At 46.1% G+C, this 19,811-nt stretch overlaps 1 protein-coding gene across 3 annotated transcripts; it reads right to left on the minus strand.

Annotated features, from left to right (window-relative positions):
- Positions 1-1,074: 1,074 nt before the first annotated feature.
- Positions 1,075-18,352, minus strand: KLHL36 (kelch like family member 36). 3 transcript variants are annotated; one of them, XM_084533950.1, is made up of 5 exons: positions 18,225-18,352; positions 17,368-17,449; positions 11,993-13,066; positions 10,971-11,128; positions 1,075-4,491 (listed from the first exon to the last, which is right to left on the minus strand). In XM_084533950.1, exons 2-5 carry the CDS (start codon positions 17,425-17,427, stop codon positions 3,936-3,938), a joined length of 1,848 nt encoding a protein of 615 aa, XP_084390076.1. In that variant the 5' UTR covers positions 17,428-17,449; positions 18,225-18,352; the 3' UTR covers positions 1,075-3,935. The 3 variants fall into 3 exon arrangements, with proteins under 3 accessions (XP_084390076.1, XP_084390077.1, XP_084390078.1); XM_084533951.1 differs by having other exon boundaries at positions 17,368-17,446; positions 18,225-18,274; XM_084533952.1 differs by lacking the exon at positions 18,225-18,352 and adding an exon at positions 17,896-18,018 and having other exon boundaries at positions 17,368-17,446.
- Between the last annotated feature and the right edge of the window lie 1,459 nt (positions 18,353-19,811).

A 19,811-nucleotide genomic window follows, 5' to 3' on the forward strand; every position in this document is an offset into this window, starting at 1 on the left:
CATTATTCTTAATTTAAGACTTCAACCTGAAAACAAAAATATTTCCTGCTTCTTTCTCAAGCCTTCAAAACAACCGCATCTCACGCTGTGGTGTAATTTTTCCTCGGGGCATCTCAAGGGATTTGGGTTATCTAACGCTAGCGGTAGAGGCGCAGCTCCCCGACGTGCCGATGCCGAGGCGCACGCACGGTGCGAGTGTGGGACGAGAGGAGCTGCAGTTATTGGTAGCTGTGTCAGGTAAAACGAGCTTTCCGCAGAATTTGGCAGCAGGAGCCTTTTTGGAAATGAGGTAGCGCAGCAGCTATTTCTCCCCAGGGCAGGAAGAGAGCTGCGCTTCCTGACAAGAAGCAAAGCACTGTACGAAGCGTGGGGATGAAGGCTGAGGAATGCACAGGTGCTGGGCTGACCCTGTAAGTGCAGAGAGCGGAGGGAGGCGCCTGCTCCCTGTTCCATTCACCCTCACTGCTCCCAGACAGGCCTGTCTGGGCTGTAAGAATCGAAGCAGACATCCCTCACACCTCTCCTCCCTTTTGTTTTTGCTAAATTGCAGCACCCTGATTTCATGAAGCTGTTTTGGACCTGCTGCTGCCTAACATGCCGCTGCCCTGTGAGCGATGCTGAGCCACGGCCGGGGCACCCAGAGGGGGCTTTTGGCAGTGCTCACTGCCCCGGGACTCGGAGGTGCAAATGGCAATCATCTGTTGCTTAAATAATGGAAAAAAGCTTACAGCAACAACAGGTACGATACCCTGGTGGCCTCTAATAATGGCAGAGATGTCACACACTCACATAGCCTTTGGTTTTGGAAGGATGATAACTGGACTGTGAAAAATGAAGCTTACTTTGTTGAGAACTGAGGTTATATTTTGCCTGTGTGATTAAGTTTCATATTATGAAGTCCTAACTGTGTTTACCTACTCCCCATTAAACCCTTGAAAATCACTATGTTTAGCTTCTGCCTTTTGTAACATTTCCATCATGATCAATGCCACCTAAAATAATTATAAAATTACTTCTTTCCAATTTCTCAATAAGGAAGACATCAGTTAAATTAATACACAAATCAGGCAGTGATGAATATAATATTCTAAACTGGATTTATTTGTTCCAGGCATTAATGTAATACATAAACACATTTAATGAAAAGGGGGTAGGGAGGGAAGGAGGAAATATAGTAACAAGTAACCCATTAATAAAAACAAAGCGAGTCTTTGAAATTTGTTTTATACTTACACATGAAAATGTCCCAAAAAGTTAAGTAGCTGTCAGTCAACATAGCAAGGATTTCAGATATAAAAAAAAACAAACAAAAACCAACTCGTTAACGAGTTTGTCATAACCAAATTTTTTTTTTTCAATTTTAATTTTTAGGATTAAAAAAATGAATATCAATTACCTCATGCAGTGTACAAAAGCTTTAAAACAAATCCATTAATGCAAATGAGACCAATTCCTTCAGCTTTTTTTTTTTAAAAAAAAAACTTAAGGAGTTTCCCAAAATTCATTTCAACTCTTTTTTTAAATCATTTCTTAGCACTGAAGAAGACACCTGTGACTTCCTTGCACTTGAAGTTTGTTCAGAGGTACCTCTTCCAACACAAATAGGTTCTTGCAACATGAGACTTCTCTGCATTACAAGAGGTTCAAATGATGGTAAGTGCAAAAATGTTCTCTTAGTGTTTTCCAATTAATGAGGTAAATAGTTGCCAAAATAAAAAAAAAAAAAATACAACCTTAAAAAAAAAATTGGGAGGGTAGCAGGATATTAGCAAGTTATCAGCCATATGTACACCAGGTGGAAAAAGGGGCAAATGTGAAATACGGGGCTATGGCGCGCAGGAGAGAGGTGCAAGAAGGACTGAGAAAATAAGGAATAACTACAATCAATTGTTCCCCAGCAGAACTTTAAATCAAACCACTCAGCAGATCCCCAATAGCTGAAAATAAACCGTGTTTATTAGCGTGTCTGGCGAGCTGGGCTGTCAGTGCAGAGGCCGTCCGCTAGTTACAATTATAGCTGACTGCCTGACAATGCTGGGAATGCAAATGCTGCTCTAACAGCTGCACTACATCCCAACCAACTACACAAAGACTAAAAGATCCGTCAAATTAGGAGTTCCTGACAGCAACAACGGGGCCACAAGAATGGAGCGGTAGCCTCTGTAGTAAATAATATAATATATGGCAAACAAGAGACTGGAGTTAGCAAAATGCGTTATAAAAAAGTATAAAAGTTTTTAAAAACTTTCTAAAAACTTATTTTGGGGAAGGGGGAATCTTAAATCTGTGGCCTGGCATTATTACAGTAACTGAAGTGGTTGTATCAGATTGCTGGTGATTGACTCGTTGTGAACAAGACGTGCATTTGTAAAACGCCCCAGGGTGAATGCCTGCAAGCTGGCCAGACAGTCGGGGAATTTTAATATCTGCAGCAGAATCAGCTGTGTTTGTAGAGGGTGAACCAACACTTGGGGCAGAAATCTCTTTACTTGGTATGCAGAGGATAGTGTGACACAGGATCTAGCAGATTTTAGTTTGGTCCTGCTGTCTGGATCCCAAGCATGGTCTCGAGCATATTTTAGATTTCTTCCTTTGGAACCCACCTCGCTGGGAAGGGCTCTGTCGTATACCTGATGGCCTGGGGTTCCCACAAAACCCATTAGAAAAGGCTACTCTCATGAGAAGCCAATCTGAGTTTGAAAAAGGAGGAAAGCAGGAGCGACTAGCTCAGGTAGAAAGTGAGTTGCTCTTCCTCAGGATTGCTGAGCCCCAATTAATCATCCTGGTTAATCTGCTGCTTGACAGCAGACAAGTCCAGTACGGGCCCCTGCTCCCACTGGCTAGCAGCTGTGACCTCTGCGAGGTCCAAGTTAAATGAAGCAAATCCCAGCTTGTACAGCTGGGCAGGGCTGGGGAAGGACATACTCTTGCTTCACACTTAGCTAAAGGATCCTCCTGCCATTTCCCTACCCTCTGTACCCCATTAAAAGCAAACCCCAAACTCATAGCGAGCTCTATCGGTTCCGTCTGCTTTGAAGCTCAAAGCAAACCGTGCTGTTTCCATCCACATCCTCAAATCTTGTTTCAACTTCTTTAAAGGGGTTCCTCTCCCTCTTTCCAGGGCACATTTTAAAACCTAAAAAATTCTCCCTATTGTGTCTAGATACGGAAAGTGTTGCAACGAGGGATACAAAAGTCACGTTGCCCCCTAGATTTCAAAGCTCACCACGCTATCAGTCCGAGCCCAAATAAGCCCCAGCTATTCTCTGGCCACACAATAAATAAGACCCTCTTGATCTTACGAGCACAGTGGAGTTTCTTGTGCTCTGAGCTGATCTGACCTGCATTCACCTGAAGAATATTTCCTTTGAACACTCACATGTTCCAGAAATCTGATACTAACAACTCAAGGACGTATTGGAAATGGACTTTAATGTTACAAAAATTCAAGACTTACAACATCAAAGATGTTTCATTTTTTCAGAGCAGTTCCTTCCAAGTTCCTTTGAAACCCTCTGTAACTTCCAACCGATCGCTTACTACTCTGCCCCTCCTCACCCTTGACATTATCATCTCAGCCAAAGATTCAATCTTATTTTAAAAATGTCAAGATAATATGACGTGTGTGGAAATGCCATGAACCACAGATGTAAAAGCCTAATCCTTAACATTCAGGAGATCAGCATAACCTCTTTTGCCACGCCATCCCTTATAGAGTAGGAGGGACTTTTTGGTCTTTTTTGTTTTTTTTTTTGCCTTAAACATGAGCTTAATCCAAAAAGCACATTCAACTGTACATATCTGAGGCTTCAGAAGATGTCTTCCCCTCCCACCCCCCCATTTAAAAAGAAGAATAAAGAATCAAGGTTAGAAAGAAATGATAAATACAAGGTTCTTTCGGGGTCCACCACCAAAGGGTGGTTATCCAGAAGTAGTCATCTTCCTCGATCTTGATGCTTTTTTGTTTTTGTCTTTTTCTTTTTGTCCTCTGTTTTGGGTTTCAACGCACAGACGCACGCGGACACACCAGCAATCGCTTTGGGTAGATCAGTTCCTTTGTACCACTTATTTTTCTCCTTATCATAAACCTGGACTGTCTTGGAGAAGACCGTTTCTTCCCAGCTGTAGCCTCCAAGTATATAAATTTTGCCTTCCCAAACAGCCACCCCCGACTCACTGTTAGCTTGCAGCAGAGGAGCAACTCTGGTCCACTGGTTACACTGCGGGCTGTAGGACTCCACGCTCAAGATGTCAAAACGGGCCATGGTTTCTATGTTGTCGTCGCTGCCACCGATGGAGTAGATGCTGTCCTGCAAGGTGCACATGCTGTGCCAGCCCCGGGCGGTGATCATCGGCCTCTTCTCCTCCCAAACATCCGTGCGGTAATCGTAACACAGCAGATTTTTTCTGTAGGGGCCAATCTGGTAGTCGTGGCCTCCCGAAATGTACACAAATTCCTTGTAGACTGTGCCGGCGTGGCCGTAGGTAAACCTGGGACAGGCAACAGAAACAATCTGACTTAGTGCTGGTGGATTTCATCCAAATACACGAGCATTCAACAAGGACTGGTACTAAAGAAGAGAAATAAACAGTAACTACAGACAGAAGAATTCCTAAGCTGCTTAGTTACCCAGTAACTACTCTTATTCACACTGCTTCATGCTGCTCTGCAGAGTGTGAAGGTTTGACAACCACTTTTTAAGGCATCCTCTTCATACCTGGTCGCTACAGAGCGCTAAGGTATGACAACCAGTTTTTAAGGCACATCCTCTGCAGTGTGTCACAGAACAGAGGTAACCTGGAGGTGCCATGGCCTCCACTCCCATTTTCCTGCTCCAGTGCTTGGGTTGGATCAGTCTGAGAGTGCCAGAGAGGAAAAAATCCACATCTCAGCAAGGGGTTCTATGACAGAAAGAGGAAATAATCATGACACCTCTCAGACTTACCGGTAGCCATTAACCAAGAAAAAACAGCAACAAAACCACTGTTGCCGTCCCCTTTCACAGCTTCAAGGGTCATGAATCGTGTTTCTTGCCCACCAGTGTTCACAGCACCAGGTATTTACGGTCATGATACACACTGTCCTTTTTGTGTGCCATCCACTTGCTCTACCACTTCTGCTACACAGGTGATAACTTCTCTGGTCACCCCATGACAAAGGAACAGACTTTAAGCAGAGATCACATTTCAAATAAGACAAAATGAGATGGCAGAAGCCAACTTCATGCACGCCGTTTCCACAAGGCAGAGAGAAAACCTCTTCGATATATAATAAAGGCACTACAAACCTAATTGTTGCGGCTGTTAACTTCACACTAGGATATTTCTGACTGAGACCTTTTGAGCTCTTGGAACACTAAGGGAAGGAACAACCTTGGCCTCCTTGAAGATACCCTTCCTGCACATGCCTTTTTTTCTCCTTTTTAAAAGGAATAGCACCAGCCACAGCAAACTGGCTCACACATTGACACAAAGAGCCCAAACAATTTAATACCCACAGGGCTGCAGAGCAACATACACTTCATGCTGCGCTCCTGAGCCTCTGCTACCATCCTTTGTAGTCAAGGATTCAACAACTCAACCTCTATGGCAGAGAAACCTACGTTAGCATTACTAGAGCCTGGAATGCTTTTGAACTGTGCCTGAACATGCTCAAAACTCAATGTGGATAGAACCTTAAGCTGTTTTCATTTCGTACTGTAATAGTTCATCTCAGCTACACAAACTGTATCATAACTGCTTCAACAAAGAAGTGCCAAGCACTTTTGTGCCAGGAGAAAAGGTGGAATAGAAAGAAAACCCACATTTACCCTGAAAGCATGATACTTCTGAGAAAAGCTAAGATGTTTATTATCCTGTATGCCTACCAAGGCTTCTGATCCTTGACCAGTGTCTGAATCAGATATTTTAACAAGCTCCTGCTACAAGAAACAGAAAAAAACCTTGACACACTTGGCCTAAGAACGCTGAGTGGCCAGGACAGGCATTGCAGCTACAGGGGCTGAGCACCATCCCTGGAGACCTTGAAGAGACAACTTATGCTGCTTCTTAGCCACTCAGAAAATGGAAAAAAAAAAAAAACAAAAACAAAACAAAACAAAACAAAAAAAAAAAAACTGAAAGGACTAAGGCATAGTTATGAAATCTTAACCAAAAAGGCAACTCAGAAATTCCACAGCTCGCAATCTGCCTACCCGTGGAAGAATGTAACTCGTGCCTGGTGTGCCTGTTTGACGTGAAATTCCCTGAGCACGTGCCTGCCTGTTTTGGCACCTGCCAGAAATGCTGTGGCAGGTGTAGCGTAGAGAGATGCTGCTCTACCTTGTTTGTGGTCCCTTAGGGACCAGAACTGGGAGCATAAGTCTGCAGAGGCACACAGGCAGGTTGTCTTTGCTTCTTTATGTACACAGCAAGGGGTCTTAAAAGGTAGAGTACTTATCTGGGAAGTAAGGATGGACAACGCTTGAAAACAAGCAAAAATAACAACAAAAACCACTCCCACCACCAACATAAAGCATAAGTTATGAAAAACTCCAGTGACATTTAGAGAAGTAGACTAAATATTTTCCTCCACTACCAGGAAAGAGAATTCTCTCCACATAAGCAAGCAATAGGCACTCCCTCTCAAGCACAAGCAGCCTAGCATAAACAGCCTCAGAAAAAGCCCCGATGCTTTTCTTTTTCCCCCTCAATCAATGGGTATGTCCAGCAAACAGCAATAGCTATGACAGCAATTGGAAAGAGGCAGTCATATCTGGAGCACAAAATTGCCCATCAAGTTGTTGTTTTCCAATACAGGGAGATCACCTGGTGAAACAGGTGAGAGGTGTTTCACTCAGCCTCATTTCTGAAAAGCCCATCCACGACTGCACATAGCTGGCTTCACATTAACAGAAAACTGCACAAAATATACTGTGCAAATTGAAAAAAAATCAGTAAGAATCCTCTAGATAAGCCCTGTGGTTTGAACAGCAGCATTTCCAAACCTGCAACAGAACAGGATGTGTCAATACCATGGGTCCAGAAACCCACTGACAGAAAGCAAGGAGCATTTTGGCAGCAGCAGCTACAGGAGTGGCCAAAAAAAATACTAGATAAAGGCATTAAGGAGAACGAGGTTTCAGTTCAGAATATCTATTAGAGTCAACTGCCAATTTTGAATTACTTTCCCAGACATAATGCTGCAAAAATTACAGCTTCTGTCACAGGGACACCGTTCAGTGAGCCCCAGAGTATCTGGGATTTATTTTCTTAAGCAGAAGAAACGCCACACACGTGGCCCAGCCCGATAAAGCTTTGGGAATCCCCAGTTCCAAGCAAAGTCCTGGCAAGCTGGGCTTGCTCAGAATCCTGATGTCCACCTGTTGCAACCCAGCGAGATTATTCGTGACACGACTAGCAGAGCAGATACCATCGTTTGTTAACCTGCTGCAACACATTTCCTTACGCAGCTGCCGTCAGTTGTTCTGCCAAACTTTCACCTAGGGCCACTCCATTAATTTCACTGATGTCTGCAGCAGGCTTTTTCAAGGTCTGCTCAAGAATACGTTGCACAAACTTCTGCTCAGCCAAACCTGGACTCACTGCTGTTCCCTTCCGGGCTAGAAACTACGGCAGCAACTGCTCCCAACGAGCCTGGGAAAGTGGCTAAAAAAGAGAGGACGTCTCCTAAGAATGGGAAAAGTATTGCACAGCCAAGGCCCTAATGAGCAAAACGCTTTTAGCAGACTTCGACCAGGTCTCACTTGTAGCAGACTTGGACTGTGTGTGTCGTTGAGTTGGCTTAGCTAAAGTTTTCCACGTTAAGCATCTGCCCCAAGACGCTGTGCTTTCCTCTCTGGTAAGACAGCAACGCTTCAGTCCCAACAGCTCAGTTCCTTCCAAGAATTTGGTCAGGGAAACAATGTGGTATTTTGGCCCTGTCAGGGCAGGGAGGAAGAAAAGAGGGAGAAAAAGAGCCTGAAAAGCTCTTCCTCAGATGAGCATTTCTGTTCCTGTGTACAGCTCCGTGGATGCAGAATCAGGCAGTGGACAGGAGGGCTCTGTGTCAAGGCTGCAACCATCGCTGTTCCCCTGAGAATCTTCCCACCCAAGGCAAGCTATAACCCCTGGAAAAAAATCATTAAACCTTTTCTGCATGCTCAGAGTAGAATCTTTAACAAACGTAACCTCTGAGAGTCCAACACCATGCAGCTCAAACCAAACTATGTAAGACAACTCCCTAGAATGACTTAACAGGAGCCTTTTGCTCCAGCAACTGCCTGGAAAACTACTCCTTGGCTTAGCACAGCCAGAGAAAAAAAATCCAGAGCCGTGGGCAGGGTGCCTGCTTTTGGTGGCCATGCACCTAAGAGGACAAAAAGCTGCACGTTCTCTTCAAAGGGAAGATGACAGAAGAACGCAGGAAACCAAAAGGCTGTATAAAGACGTGTTGCCTGATCAGACAATTGGGATGCAGAGGACTGGAACCTCTAAGTTCCTCTATGCAAGGAGAAAAGACTCACTTAGATCTCAGCTGGGGAAGATCACAGAATGGTTTGGGTTGGAAGGGACCTTAAAGATCCTCAGTTCTACCCCTCTATCACGGGCAGGGATCCCTGCCCCAGCCCAGGCTGCCCAAACTTCATCCAGCCTTGGGCGCTGCCAGGGCTGGGGCAGCCACTGCTTCTGGGTAGCCTGAGCCTCACCACCCTCAGAGTAAAGAGTTTCTTCCTAACACCTAACCTAAATCTACCCTCTTTCAGCTTGAAGTCATTACCCCCTGTCCTATCACTACATGTCCTTATTAGAAGTCCCTGACCAAGATGTCCTTTGGGTTAAAAAAAAAATTGAGGAACAAAATCATATGATGGGAAGGAAAAGAGAAATCATATTGAGAACGTGCTGAAGGGAAGACAGTAGCACCCAGAAGCAAAACCAGTGTGTTTTCTCCAATTCTGAGCAGAGCACAGAATTCTCTCTCATCCTTCCACTGCTCTCAGCAAATACAGCTGAAGTACATCAGCAAAGGACTGCCCAGACCCCTTCCAGCAGCCAGCCACACCTCTCCGAGCTCCAGCAGCATTTGCTTGTCTTTCTGTTTCGAAACGCTTCTTTTTTGTTGCTCACCTTTATGCTGATTTTTGCCTTTTGCAACCTGCATGAAGTTCTTGCCACTTTATTCCTGCTGTGTAGAAGAGCAGTGGTTGCTAACATTGTATTGCCTGACAGAAAAACTCTCAAACAGGAGAGTACATTTAGATTTTCAGCCCTCTCTAAGTGTCCATTAAAATCTAACTTAAGCCATATTAACATGCAAGAGAGCTGCTACATGGGAAATTGGGAAACCAAACAGTTCCCTGTGCAGCTGCACAAACACCTGAGCTGGCACAGGGGACTGAGCACAGGACCCAGACAGAGCAGGCAGGAAGAGAGGACACAAAACCATTTCTTTGGGATGCAGCAGTAATTAAAAATAGTTGCTGTACTACAGCCTAGCTCTGCAGTTTAAATCAGGTGATCCAACATAAGTGGGGTCTATGCAGGGGAACTTTTGCCAATCTGAGTGGATCAGCTGGGCAATTTAATGAAAAATTCACACACTGAGAAAGCAAAGTTCATTTATAACTGCTGCAGCTGCAAAATTCCCAAAGCCAACACCAAGATTTTGGAAGGAACACAGAGGTGAGACTGCCCCTTTTCAGACAGCCAGCAGCCTGGCCAGCTCGGGCCAGCCACACGAGCTTCCCCAGGACCATTTATACACTGGGAAAAAGATATCCTTACCTGTTCTAAAGTGAGTGTTTTTTCTAGCAACATAGAAATCAGTCAGGTCACATCCACATTTCTTTGAAAATGCTACCAAAAAAGCTGTGCTACAATTTCTGTGAGTTGTTACCAGGCTCTCGCAGCCCATCCCAATTAACAGAAGGGCTTAGGAACAAAAGATTCTGTCATACACAGCTTCCCTGGAAAGAGCGTGGCGTTTAGCCTCGACTGTTAGATCTGCCTGTGTGAGCAGAAAGAAAAAGCATCCTGCTTCTTAAGAGCACTCGAGCCCAGCTGTTAGCCTGGCTCAGCCTCGCATTGCAGCACCTGCCCAAAATAGAACTGGGCAGCAGGCTTCTGTGCCCTCACTGGCTGCCTGTGGCTCTGCAGCTAAGGGAACGAGGGAAAAAGCCCCGAACTCTAAAATCACACTGCAAGCATCTCGTCAGCAATCCTGACAAGAAAGCAAGCAGTGCTGCTGAAGTTGCAGGCATGATGCAAATACCATCCGTATAGCCAATGCCCCTGTCATTTTCAAGATTAAAATATTACAGAATCTGAAGAGCTGTTTGCACATGGAACTCTGTCACACCATTTTTACCACTCAGATGTTGATTCAAGATAGGAGCAATATCCTGGGCTGCTGTCACTTACAGCAGGAGCTGCAGTACCAAAGCCTCTCAGAAGCAGAGCAGCTACGTTTTAACCCTGACTGCATTTTTGGACAGGGGAACATTTGCTGGGGTTATGTGGTATTTGCAAGACAGGTAAACAGGATTCACTTGCAAAAGCCAACCTAAGCAGCCAAACAGACAAAAACACCTTACAGAATAACGATCACACCGAGGTGACAACGCAAGGCCAAATAAATTACAAAAGCCTTGGATCACCATCTCAACAGTGCCTCTGAAAAGACACAACTCCGAGTGACCTCAGGGAAAATATTTTGAGAACAGCATGGAGAAATTTCAAGGTCTCTTCCGCTCCATCCTTCAGATGTACCTCAGGACAGAAATTAAACCCAGTCAAGCTGACACGAAGCGCACTGCCTGGAAGAGATGGCTGCTCAAATAACCCCTGCTGATACGGTTTGTTACTTGCTGATAACACGATGCTGACAACATTTCTCCTTACTTCCCTCCGAGGGATACCCATTCATCAGCTAAGTCACCAAGCTCCCGCCACTGCCAGTTCTCAAACACCTTTCCAAATGCCCCCGTTACCTCGGCAAGCCTGCTATATAGGACCACGAATCCTTCTGGGGGCTGTAGGTCTCCACAGAAGAAAGCGCCCCGTTTTCATTCCTGCCACCAACGGCTACCAGCATGTCGCCAATGGCTCCCAGGTAGAAATCTACACGACGCTGTCTCATGGAGGCAACCTGTCAAAAAACAACACGTTGACATCTTCAAGCATCTGGAAAGCAAGCCGACTTGACGTATATTCATGTCTGAGGATAGGATAGTTGCTTCTTCCTGTTTATTATTTGAGCTACTCGTTTTTATCTATCATATTCACAAAATACTGTTGTTTTTCCTGCAGAAGCATGTTTCATAGCACCCCTTGTCAAAAAAGGGGACAAGAGAAAGCATCTGAGAGCCAGGACACTCTATAAATGTCTCAGCGTTACACAGACCACCTTCCAAAACTTGGCAAGTAATGTACATTGGAAGCAATCAAAACCACAACTGAACTGCACAGGATGATTGGCTGGAAACGTAGGAACAATATAATATTTTACAGGTCCTGCACGGGCTGCAGGGTTTTACGGCAGGACTGTAAGTGGTAAGTGAATAACCTGTTCTAAGACAGAGCACAGAGACGCTTCACAAATGTCAGAGACATTTTCTTTTTGCATTAGACCCATTTTTGATTTAATTATGTAAGCTACTGCTTGGGAAAGATGAACTGAACAATCACCTCCAGGTTCATGTTAGCACTATTCCCAGAAGTAATTTAAAGGGTTGCAGGTGGAGGTTGGCCAGGAGTTTTACAGTTCAGACGCCCACTTCCCAAGTGATGCTGAAAATCTCTCCCAAACTCTCGTGCTGCGTGCATAACTTAAGCATCCCCACAAGAGATTCAAGTAGCTGCTTCTCCACTTAGGTAACTCAATTTTCTGTTTGCAAGTGTTGCTGCCCGTTAGCTATACCTACACGCCAGCCCTTCCCTTCCATCAAAAAGGAAGAAAACACCCTAAACATCAACAACTTTAGGCAGAGAAATAATACAGCTTAAGTCTCACCTTTATCCACTGGTTACAGCGGGGATCATACCTATAAAGGAGATTTGAAGCTGCATCCCCTCCGTTGTCCCTTGAAAAGCTGCCCCCGGCTATGAAGATGAAGCCTCCCAGGACTGCAACGCAGTGGTGACTTCTCCTGGCTGGGAGAGGGGTCTCTGCTACCCACTGCCCCTTTCGCACGTCCAGGAAGCAGGTATCGTCACTCAGTTCCAGGCACCGCTCAGAAACCTCCCCGCCCACAAAGAGCAGCCTCTCCTCGCAGGTCCGCAGAGCCGTCCGCTTGTTTTGCAGCACTGGCTGAGCGGTGACGTTGTTGTGGTAGTTCACTGCCTCCTCTATAAACCCCTCACAGTTTGCTTCTTTGGGAAGGAGAGAGCACACGGCGGGCTTGACGCGGTGGAGGAGATCGCTTTTAGGTATCAGGGGGAAGTGGATGTTATCCAGAACCTGGTAAGCCTCGTTCTCCCTTTCCGGGTACTGGGTAAGCCACTGCAAGGCAGCCTGCAGCAAGTCATGCTCACACTCCTGCTGCACGTTGCTGCTGTCCAGGTACTGGCACAATTTCTGCAGGGAAATGTTCTGCAGGAAGTCCGGGGTGAAGGACAGCGTGCCGAAGTTCTGCAGGATGAAGGAATCGATGTAGGAGTCAAGGCGCTTCAGGTTGTAGATAGAGGCGAGCTCCTGCAGGTACAGGTAGTTCTCCTCGCTGACTTCATTCTCAAGGTACTCACAGCAGAAGTCAACCACCTTCCAGATCTGCAGCAGGTGAGCTGTTTCCAGCACGTAATCGATGTTGCCTCCATCTAAAGAGAGCTCGCTGCCATAAAGGAAGTCCACCACTGCCTTCAGACCGATGTAAGAGGCTCCAAAGAGCTCAACTTCTTTTTGGTGAGCTTCTCGCATGCCAATGGTGAACATGGAGTTGAAGTAGTCACTGCAAACAGCGAGGAGGTTCCGATGGGCAGGGACCCTCTGCTCATCCACCACAAGGACAATATCGCAGAAGAGGCCTCGGTGCCTCTGCTCATTCAGACTCTGAAGGACCAGACTAGAGTGGTCGTCCCATCTGTACACCTGGAATAAACACACAGGAGTACCACATGTTGTCTTCACCAAGATGAAAATCAGTGTTTGCAAAGCATTTTCCCCTTAGATATATTCAAACAGAAGAAAAAGTTATTTATGTTGTACACAAATAACAAATTCTGATTTGAAGCAATTGGCACACAACATATTACCAGCCCAAGCTCCTCACCTTTACTTTGAACAGCCTAAGCAGAATCTTCCCACTTCCTACTACCCATTTTTGATATAATTCACTCCTACTTCCTCCACCACGCTGAATCCAAACCTCCTCCCTGATGATTTATACAGGCTGAGTTTTCTGAAACTCTTCCACTCATTGTCTCTCAGACATCTTGCTGACATTTCCTTTCTTTCTTGTCCCCCAAATGACTTCTTCACAACTAAGCTGCTTGCTAAGTATCTGGAGTGGGAGACACACGCAGAGCAACACGCCAAGTTTTCATTCAGCCCACGTTAGAGCTTTCTTGACAGCTACCCCCTCCTAAATCTTTTCAGAACTGTGCATTGGTGAACTCGTTATGGTAAAAGTCCTCTCTTGCTTTCCATATTATTCCAGACATACACACTGCATTCAGAAATAATAGCTGTTTATTTATGTGCTAAGCCACACATGTGGACGACTTATCCCCATAAGACTACTACGCGCTTCCAGAAGCCAAGGTAGTTTTTGTTTTAACAAATGCAACTAAATATTTTTCTTTTAAAGACAAGGGAAAATGCCTTTGGAATCCGTCTGTTGAGTGCCCTTCTGGGACCGTTCTGGTCCAGGCATTCTTCCCCCTAGCTCTGTACGTGCCATGGAGCTTCTGAGGCAGCCAGTGGTCCCTCCTTTCTCACAGACTCATGTTACCAGCCTTAAGAACCACGAAAAGGGAGACGTCCTGTTACCCCTTGAATGTCCTGCACAGCATTTACTGAAGGGGCTGTTCACTACAGCGTGTCAAGTGACACTGTTTTTAGGACCATCCTACAGAGGGAATGGAACGCTCTATGGTACAGTCAGTTACCTTGTGATCTCTCCTACTAAAAGCCAGGTTAAGTTAAATGCAAATACATAACTTTAATTACCAAATCCAAAACAGACAGAGCTGCAGAGCCTGTAAGAACATGCAGAAGAAACCAAAGGGGGTGGAAAGGAAGCACACCTTTATATTGTACCAACAGTGGCTTTAAACAGGTCTGGTTGTAGGACTCTGAATCTTGCCCAGTTCTATACCTTCAGACTGCACTCCTAGAAGTAACACCCCGAAAAGGGGCCTCAGTCCATATCCGTACTGGAAACAGACACACAGATGGCCTGAGGTCTCTTCAAGCCTCCCAGACATTCAGCCTTTCCTTTCCCAGACTGCTGCTCCTCCCTTACTGCTTTAGAAGTCCTAAATATCCTTGGCATTCCCAGCTTCCTGAGCAGAAAGCACATGATGATTTCTGTCTGGCTAAGCCATTAATGGCTTGGTTAAATCATGGTGAGACAACTTCTCTACCCACCTGGATGAGAAAAGTTCAAGTCCTAGAGCCAATTTTTTTTTCCCCTGCACGCAACCTCACTCTAGATACACACTCTGGGTTTAATAATTTGGTAATTGTACTTTTATACAACCAGATAACCAGGATTAACGTGCACAGCTCACCACTGTCCAGACATGATGGCAGCCAATCACCCAGAGCTAATACCAATTTTGAGAGCCTGACCTCCCACGTCTGCCTTTTAGCAGCTGGTAGTATACTGCCAGGCAGTCTGCCAATGATCAGACCCAAATTAATAACCAAATGTGCTGCAACAGAGAAGGTTCAGCCAGTGCAGAAACATTTCCATTCAGCAAGACAAGCTTCCACAACACGATGCATTACAGAAGCAGGCTTCCATAACAAAACTGAGCCTGTTCATTTACTTTGAGGATCAGGTTCTGAATTTGTAGAAAAAAAAAAAACAGCCCTTTGTACACCTGGCAGGCTCAGAAAGGACCCGCAGGGGACAAGATTGTTCCCTGAGAGCTTATGCTTTCTCACCTTAAAGCTAGTCCTGTTCCCCACCCCAAAAACAACAAAAAACCTACTTAACAGGAATTTGCATTTTCCACCAAACTGGAAAACTGCAGGGCCGCTTAATAATCACGCTGTATTTGTTGACACTTCGGGTCAGGAGGAAGTGCAGCATGCATCTGGGCCTCTGCCTGCTTCTCTGTTTAGACACCGACTAGAAAGGAAGTTTTATCAGATGTAGCTTCCCAAATGGGTGCTCTTACTGTGATATCCAAGTGGCTTCTCTTTAGTTTTGCTTATGCTCTTTTCTAAACAATGGAGACCAAGCTGCCAAAAAGCCTTCTGCTGGCCTAACTTTGTACACGCAAGTACACAGAGTTAAACCGATAAAACTGAAGAGGCTTCAATAATTTTAAGTTTCCTGGGCCAAAACTCTTTAGTCTGCCTCATCATATGCCCTGAAATTAGGGCATAGACAACAAAGTAACCTCCACTGAATAATAAACTTGCCAGAGAGAAGTAACAGAGAAAAGTATGGGTTTTAAGGACTGTAAAGTTTTTATCTTCATTTTTCTTAGCTTGAGAAATGAAGATGCCACACAGTAGCCCAAGCAGAGCCCATGAGTGGAGGAGGTGGGAAGATGAATAAACGTGGCAGAGGACAAACCGTACGTTTGTGGCAACTGCGATAAAGGAGAGGACAACAGACACTAACTGACATCTCATAGCACCCTATTCCAAGCCTGACTCATAGGGCAAAGTCATTATATTAAACCAAAAACATCTTCCCTCTTGTCCTTGTAAGTGGCTGATCTCTCTCTAATATCCCCTGATACCACCATCGTGCATAACAAGATTACACCAGCCCGAAGAGCTGCCAGAGATCCCTGTTTACCTAACTGGCTGTGGAGTCAGCAGCATAATCCTGACCACAAATACATATAACAACTTGTACTCCTCAAATCCTTGTTGCCATGCAGAACTGCTGCTACTTCAGAAATCAAGCTTAAGACTACGCATGGCACTGGATGGACTCGGAATACATTAGCATATTTCAGCCACTTAGCACGTTCCTTCGTTCAGCGAGCAAATAACATAAGCTGATAGCTGCACATTCCAAAACCAAGACAATTTTTATATTAAACACAAACAGCTTTCTCAAGCTATTTATACTCTGTAGAACAGCTTCAGTATTATCTAGTAACTCTAAGTTTAACAGATAGTGACAGCTGCTGTCTTAGCAAGAAAATAAAACAATGCTGTCAAGTTAATTAATTTTTAATGTGATGAATTACTATTAACATTCAGAATAAACCACTTAAATGGCAGACAGGAGCAGCACTCAGGGAAAGACTATATTGCTAGGGATGCTTTTAAAAATTAGTTCTGTTTACCTTTTATCATTTATTATTATTGCTTTTAAAATTTTAACTTCTTTTGGATTCAAAGATCCAATTTCTTTCAGATTGTTAATGCAGTACCACTGCTCCCAGGGAAGCAGAAGAAAAGGAGATCTGTCTCATTCAACTTTGATAAGACAGATACTGGCACTGAAACTCAGCTATTCTAGCAACTCTTGGTAGCACCAGGTTCGTTCTTTGCAGCACCTGTAACCTAGTGCTCACACTAGAGCTGAAGAGCAGGTGTCACTGGCATGAAATAAAGTGAACATCACAATTACTGCTTATATTAACATTTTATAAAGCTCAGGCCATCACCCTAATTCTGGATGAAGGGTCACTTACGATGGCCTTCTGTGGATTCCCAACTGGGACCACAGTATTTTTCAGACAGAGACCCCTTACAAAGAAAATTAGCCTCGCAAACCCAAGAGAATATCCTGAGTTCACCAGAATTGCTACTGCTTATGGGATCAAGGCTCCTGTTTTCTACAAAACATAGATTAAATCTGAAAAGCAATCCTAGCTTTGCTCCTATAACTAGCTTTGATTTTAAGAGATGTATCAATATGTAAAATCCCTAAAATAAACACCTCTCTTTTAATGACTGAAGTTTTGGTGTAGAGAAAATACTGTGCTGTGATGATGTGGGTTTCTTTTTTAAGTTATGAGTCATGATGAGCAGATGCCCATTTGCTGCTGCCTTTTTTTTTTTTTTTAATCACTAGGTAGCAACTTCTTATTTCAAAAATACGGCTGCAGGTAGATCAGGGTTTTTATACCTGCTTTTAAAAGCTCCGAATATTCGCCTTCCTCCAAAACTGGCCATCTAACAGAGAACCTTTCACCACTCTTGTTTATTTTTGCAACTTGTTTTTCAGTATGCAACAAAAAAAACACACAGACCTTTGAGGATTCACTTATCTTGTGTGGGCGACAAATCCTGGTCTGCCGGGTTCCCTCCATGCCGGGCTGATCCGCAGTACTTCTAGAACAAAAGCCAGAAAGTTGTTAGCAGCGCACCGATCATTGCAAGGTGCTAAAAAAACATATTGAATAAATAACAGAAAGGATTATGACGGACTGCAGCTTGAAAATGTTACGGCATAAAAAGCCAGGTGTTTTCCCTTCCCGGAGGGATGCTCACCCCTCTCTTCACTGACGTTTGTTGGTGTCAACAAGTTGGGGGTGCGCTAGGCTATCACCGAAGATAAGCGCGTGAAATATCGATGCCGCAGCTCGGCACACCTGGGTTAGCTCCTACAGCTTTGCCAGAGGCAAAAATCGCTGCTTTGTGAACAGTGCCACGCTCCGGACCCAGAAGGGCAGCTTCTCCTGGGGCACCCAGGGGCACCCTGAGGCACCCTGGGGCACCCACAACTTTCCGTGCCCTCGCGCCCCCAACCCTCGGTCCCCTCCCCACAAGGAGCTAACCCGGCCTCAGGCAGAGCCACCAGAGCTGCATCCGCTGCGGTTTTGTTTTTTGTTTGTTTGTTTGTTTGTTTTTTTCCACGCCGTTTCAGCCACCGACCAAACGAAGGCGAGCGCAAATAACGGGGCTGCGAGGCAGGCCCCAGGGGGCGGCGGCAGCTCCTGAGGGGGCCGCTCCTGAGGGGGCCGCTCCCCGCAGCCCTCCCCGGCCGCCTCCCCGCCCAAACCGCGGCCCTGCGGCCGTTCCTGCCGCTGTCCCCGCAACGTTCCCCGCCCGCCGCGGCCCGGAGAGAAAGGGAAGGAAGGAGGGAAGGAGGAGGAAGGGGAGTTACCACAGCGCCGCGTCCCCACAGGCTGCGGGCGGCCCCGCCGCAGAGCCCCCCGCGGCGGCGGTGGCTGCCGCCTTCCCCCGGCCGCCCTGCGCGGCCATGGCTCGCCCGAGGAAATGCCGGCCGGAGGGAGGCAACGGGCGGCGGGGAAGGCTCGGGGCAGGGCGCTGGGAGGTGCCACGGGGGCCGGGCCACGGCTCCGCCAGCCCCGCGGCGGGGAAGGGCGGGCGGGAGGCGGCTGCCGGGGAAGGCGCCCCCCGAGCGGCGAGGAAATGGCGGCGGGGTCCCTGTGGTGCCGGGTCCCTGTGGTGCCGGGTCCTGTGGTGTTGAGCCCCCGTGGTGCCGATTCTGTGTCACGATTATTTGTTACAGAGGGTGCAGGACGCTTGGCAGCCTTATTTTGGAAGCTGGTGCTAAGGTACGCAGCGTGTGTGTGTGACAAGAAGGTGAACATCAGGTCTGACCCGGGCTGAAACGATTTGATGGCAAAAGTCCCCGGCCTGCGGCTGGCAGCGTGCTGCTGTAAGGCTGCTTCTTGCAGAGGAGGGCCCTGGGGGATGAAAAGTTAACAAATTGCACTGGTGAACAGCAGGGCGGGCAGGGCACTCCTTCCTCAGAGAAGGGGTAAGAAGTGGACCCTTCTTAGACACCCCCCCAGACTGCCATCTGAGTGCAGTTCTTCATTACAACGCTACAAGTCAAACCCTTTGCTAATTTCAGGGTAACTTCCAGAGGTTATCATCAAGACAACAGAAACTGGCGATGTTGTGTGTGCATCGAAGCTCCACATGCTCCTAGGACAGCCCAGCATGGGCACATGTCCCACATCCCACTGGTGGAGGATGTGTACAGCACGGAGCAGCAGCATTTTAAACAAGCGGTGTGCTAGGGTTGCCTTGGATGTTAGTGCCTCTACCTACTGTGCCATCATCCAGCCTTCTGCTGCAGGAGGCTACTCCAAGAGCTGGGGCAGTTGTGTCCAGCCAGCTCTGATGGTTCTTCACCTATCCCAGATAAAGCAGAGATGATGATGAATTTCTACTAATCGAATGGATCATCAATTCTGAAGAACAGACGTGTTTTTGGTAGCTTTGGTCTCTCCTGTATCCCTCGTAACTGTGGAGGCCCAGGATAAAGATCCTCAGCTCCTGGATTGAGTAAAAAAGCTACCTTGGTGTCAACCGTAATGCGGACTGTGATCTGTAAATTCATAGCTGCCTCTTCCTGAATGAACAGGAGAACATCAGACCTCCCAGGGCACCACAGCTAAGCAAAGCCAGCCTGTTTGCTCAGCTGAACATCAGTCCACCTATCCAGCAGTTCATGCTAGCTGGAGGCATTTTCTTTAGGGAGTCCATGTGCTTCTTTTAAGTCAATGACAATGTGTCAGAGACAAAAAAGCAAAGAGAAGAGGTTTGGTCCCACAAGGAAGGCATGTGTTTCTGGGGGTTGAATATGTCGCTTAAAAGCATGAACCACAAAGTTCCTAATGAATGCAATTTGAACATTGCATCTACTGGGTCACAGAGGCCTGAAAGAGGTTGAGCTTTTCTCCTTCTAAGGGAAATGACATTTCAGTCACCCACCTCT

The sequence above is a fragment of the Aythya ferina genome (assembly GCF_964211825.1).
Source record: "Aythya ferina genome assembly, chromosome: 12".
Taxonomy (NCBI): domain Eukaryota; kingdom Metazoa; phylum Chordata; class Aves; order Anseriformes; family Anatidae; genus Aythya; species Aythya ferina.

Excerpts from the sequence above, each read along its gene's own strand:
- KLHL36 (XM_084533950.1), bottom strand. The coding sequence starts at position 17,427 with ATGGAGGGAACCCGGCAGACCAGGATTTGTCGCCCACACAAGATAAGT. Across the intron at positions 13,067-17,367 it reads AGATAAGTGAATCCTCAAAG|GTGTACAGATGGGACGACCA; the intron begins GTCTGTGTGTTT and ends TGTTTATTCCAG. Across the intron at positions 11,129-11,992 it reads GCTGTAACCAGTGGATAAAG|GTTGCCTCCATGAGACAGCG; the intron begins GTGAGACTTAAG and ends GTTTTTTGACAG.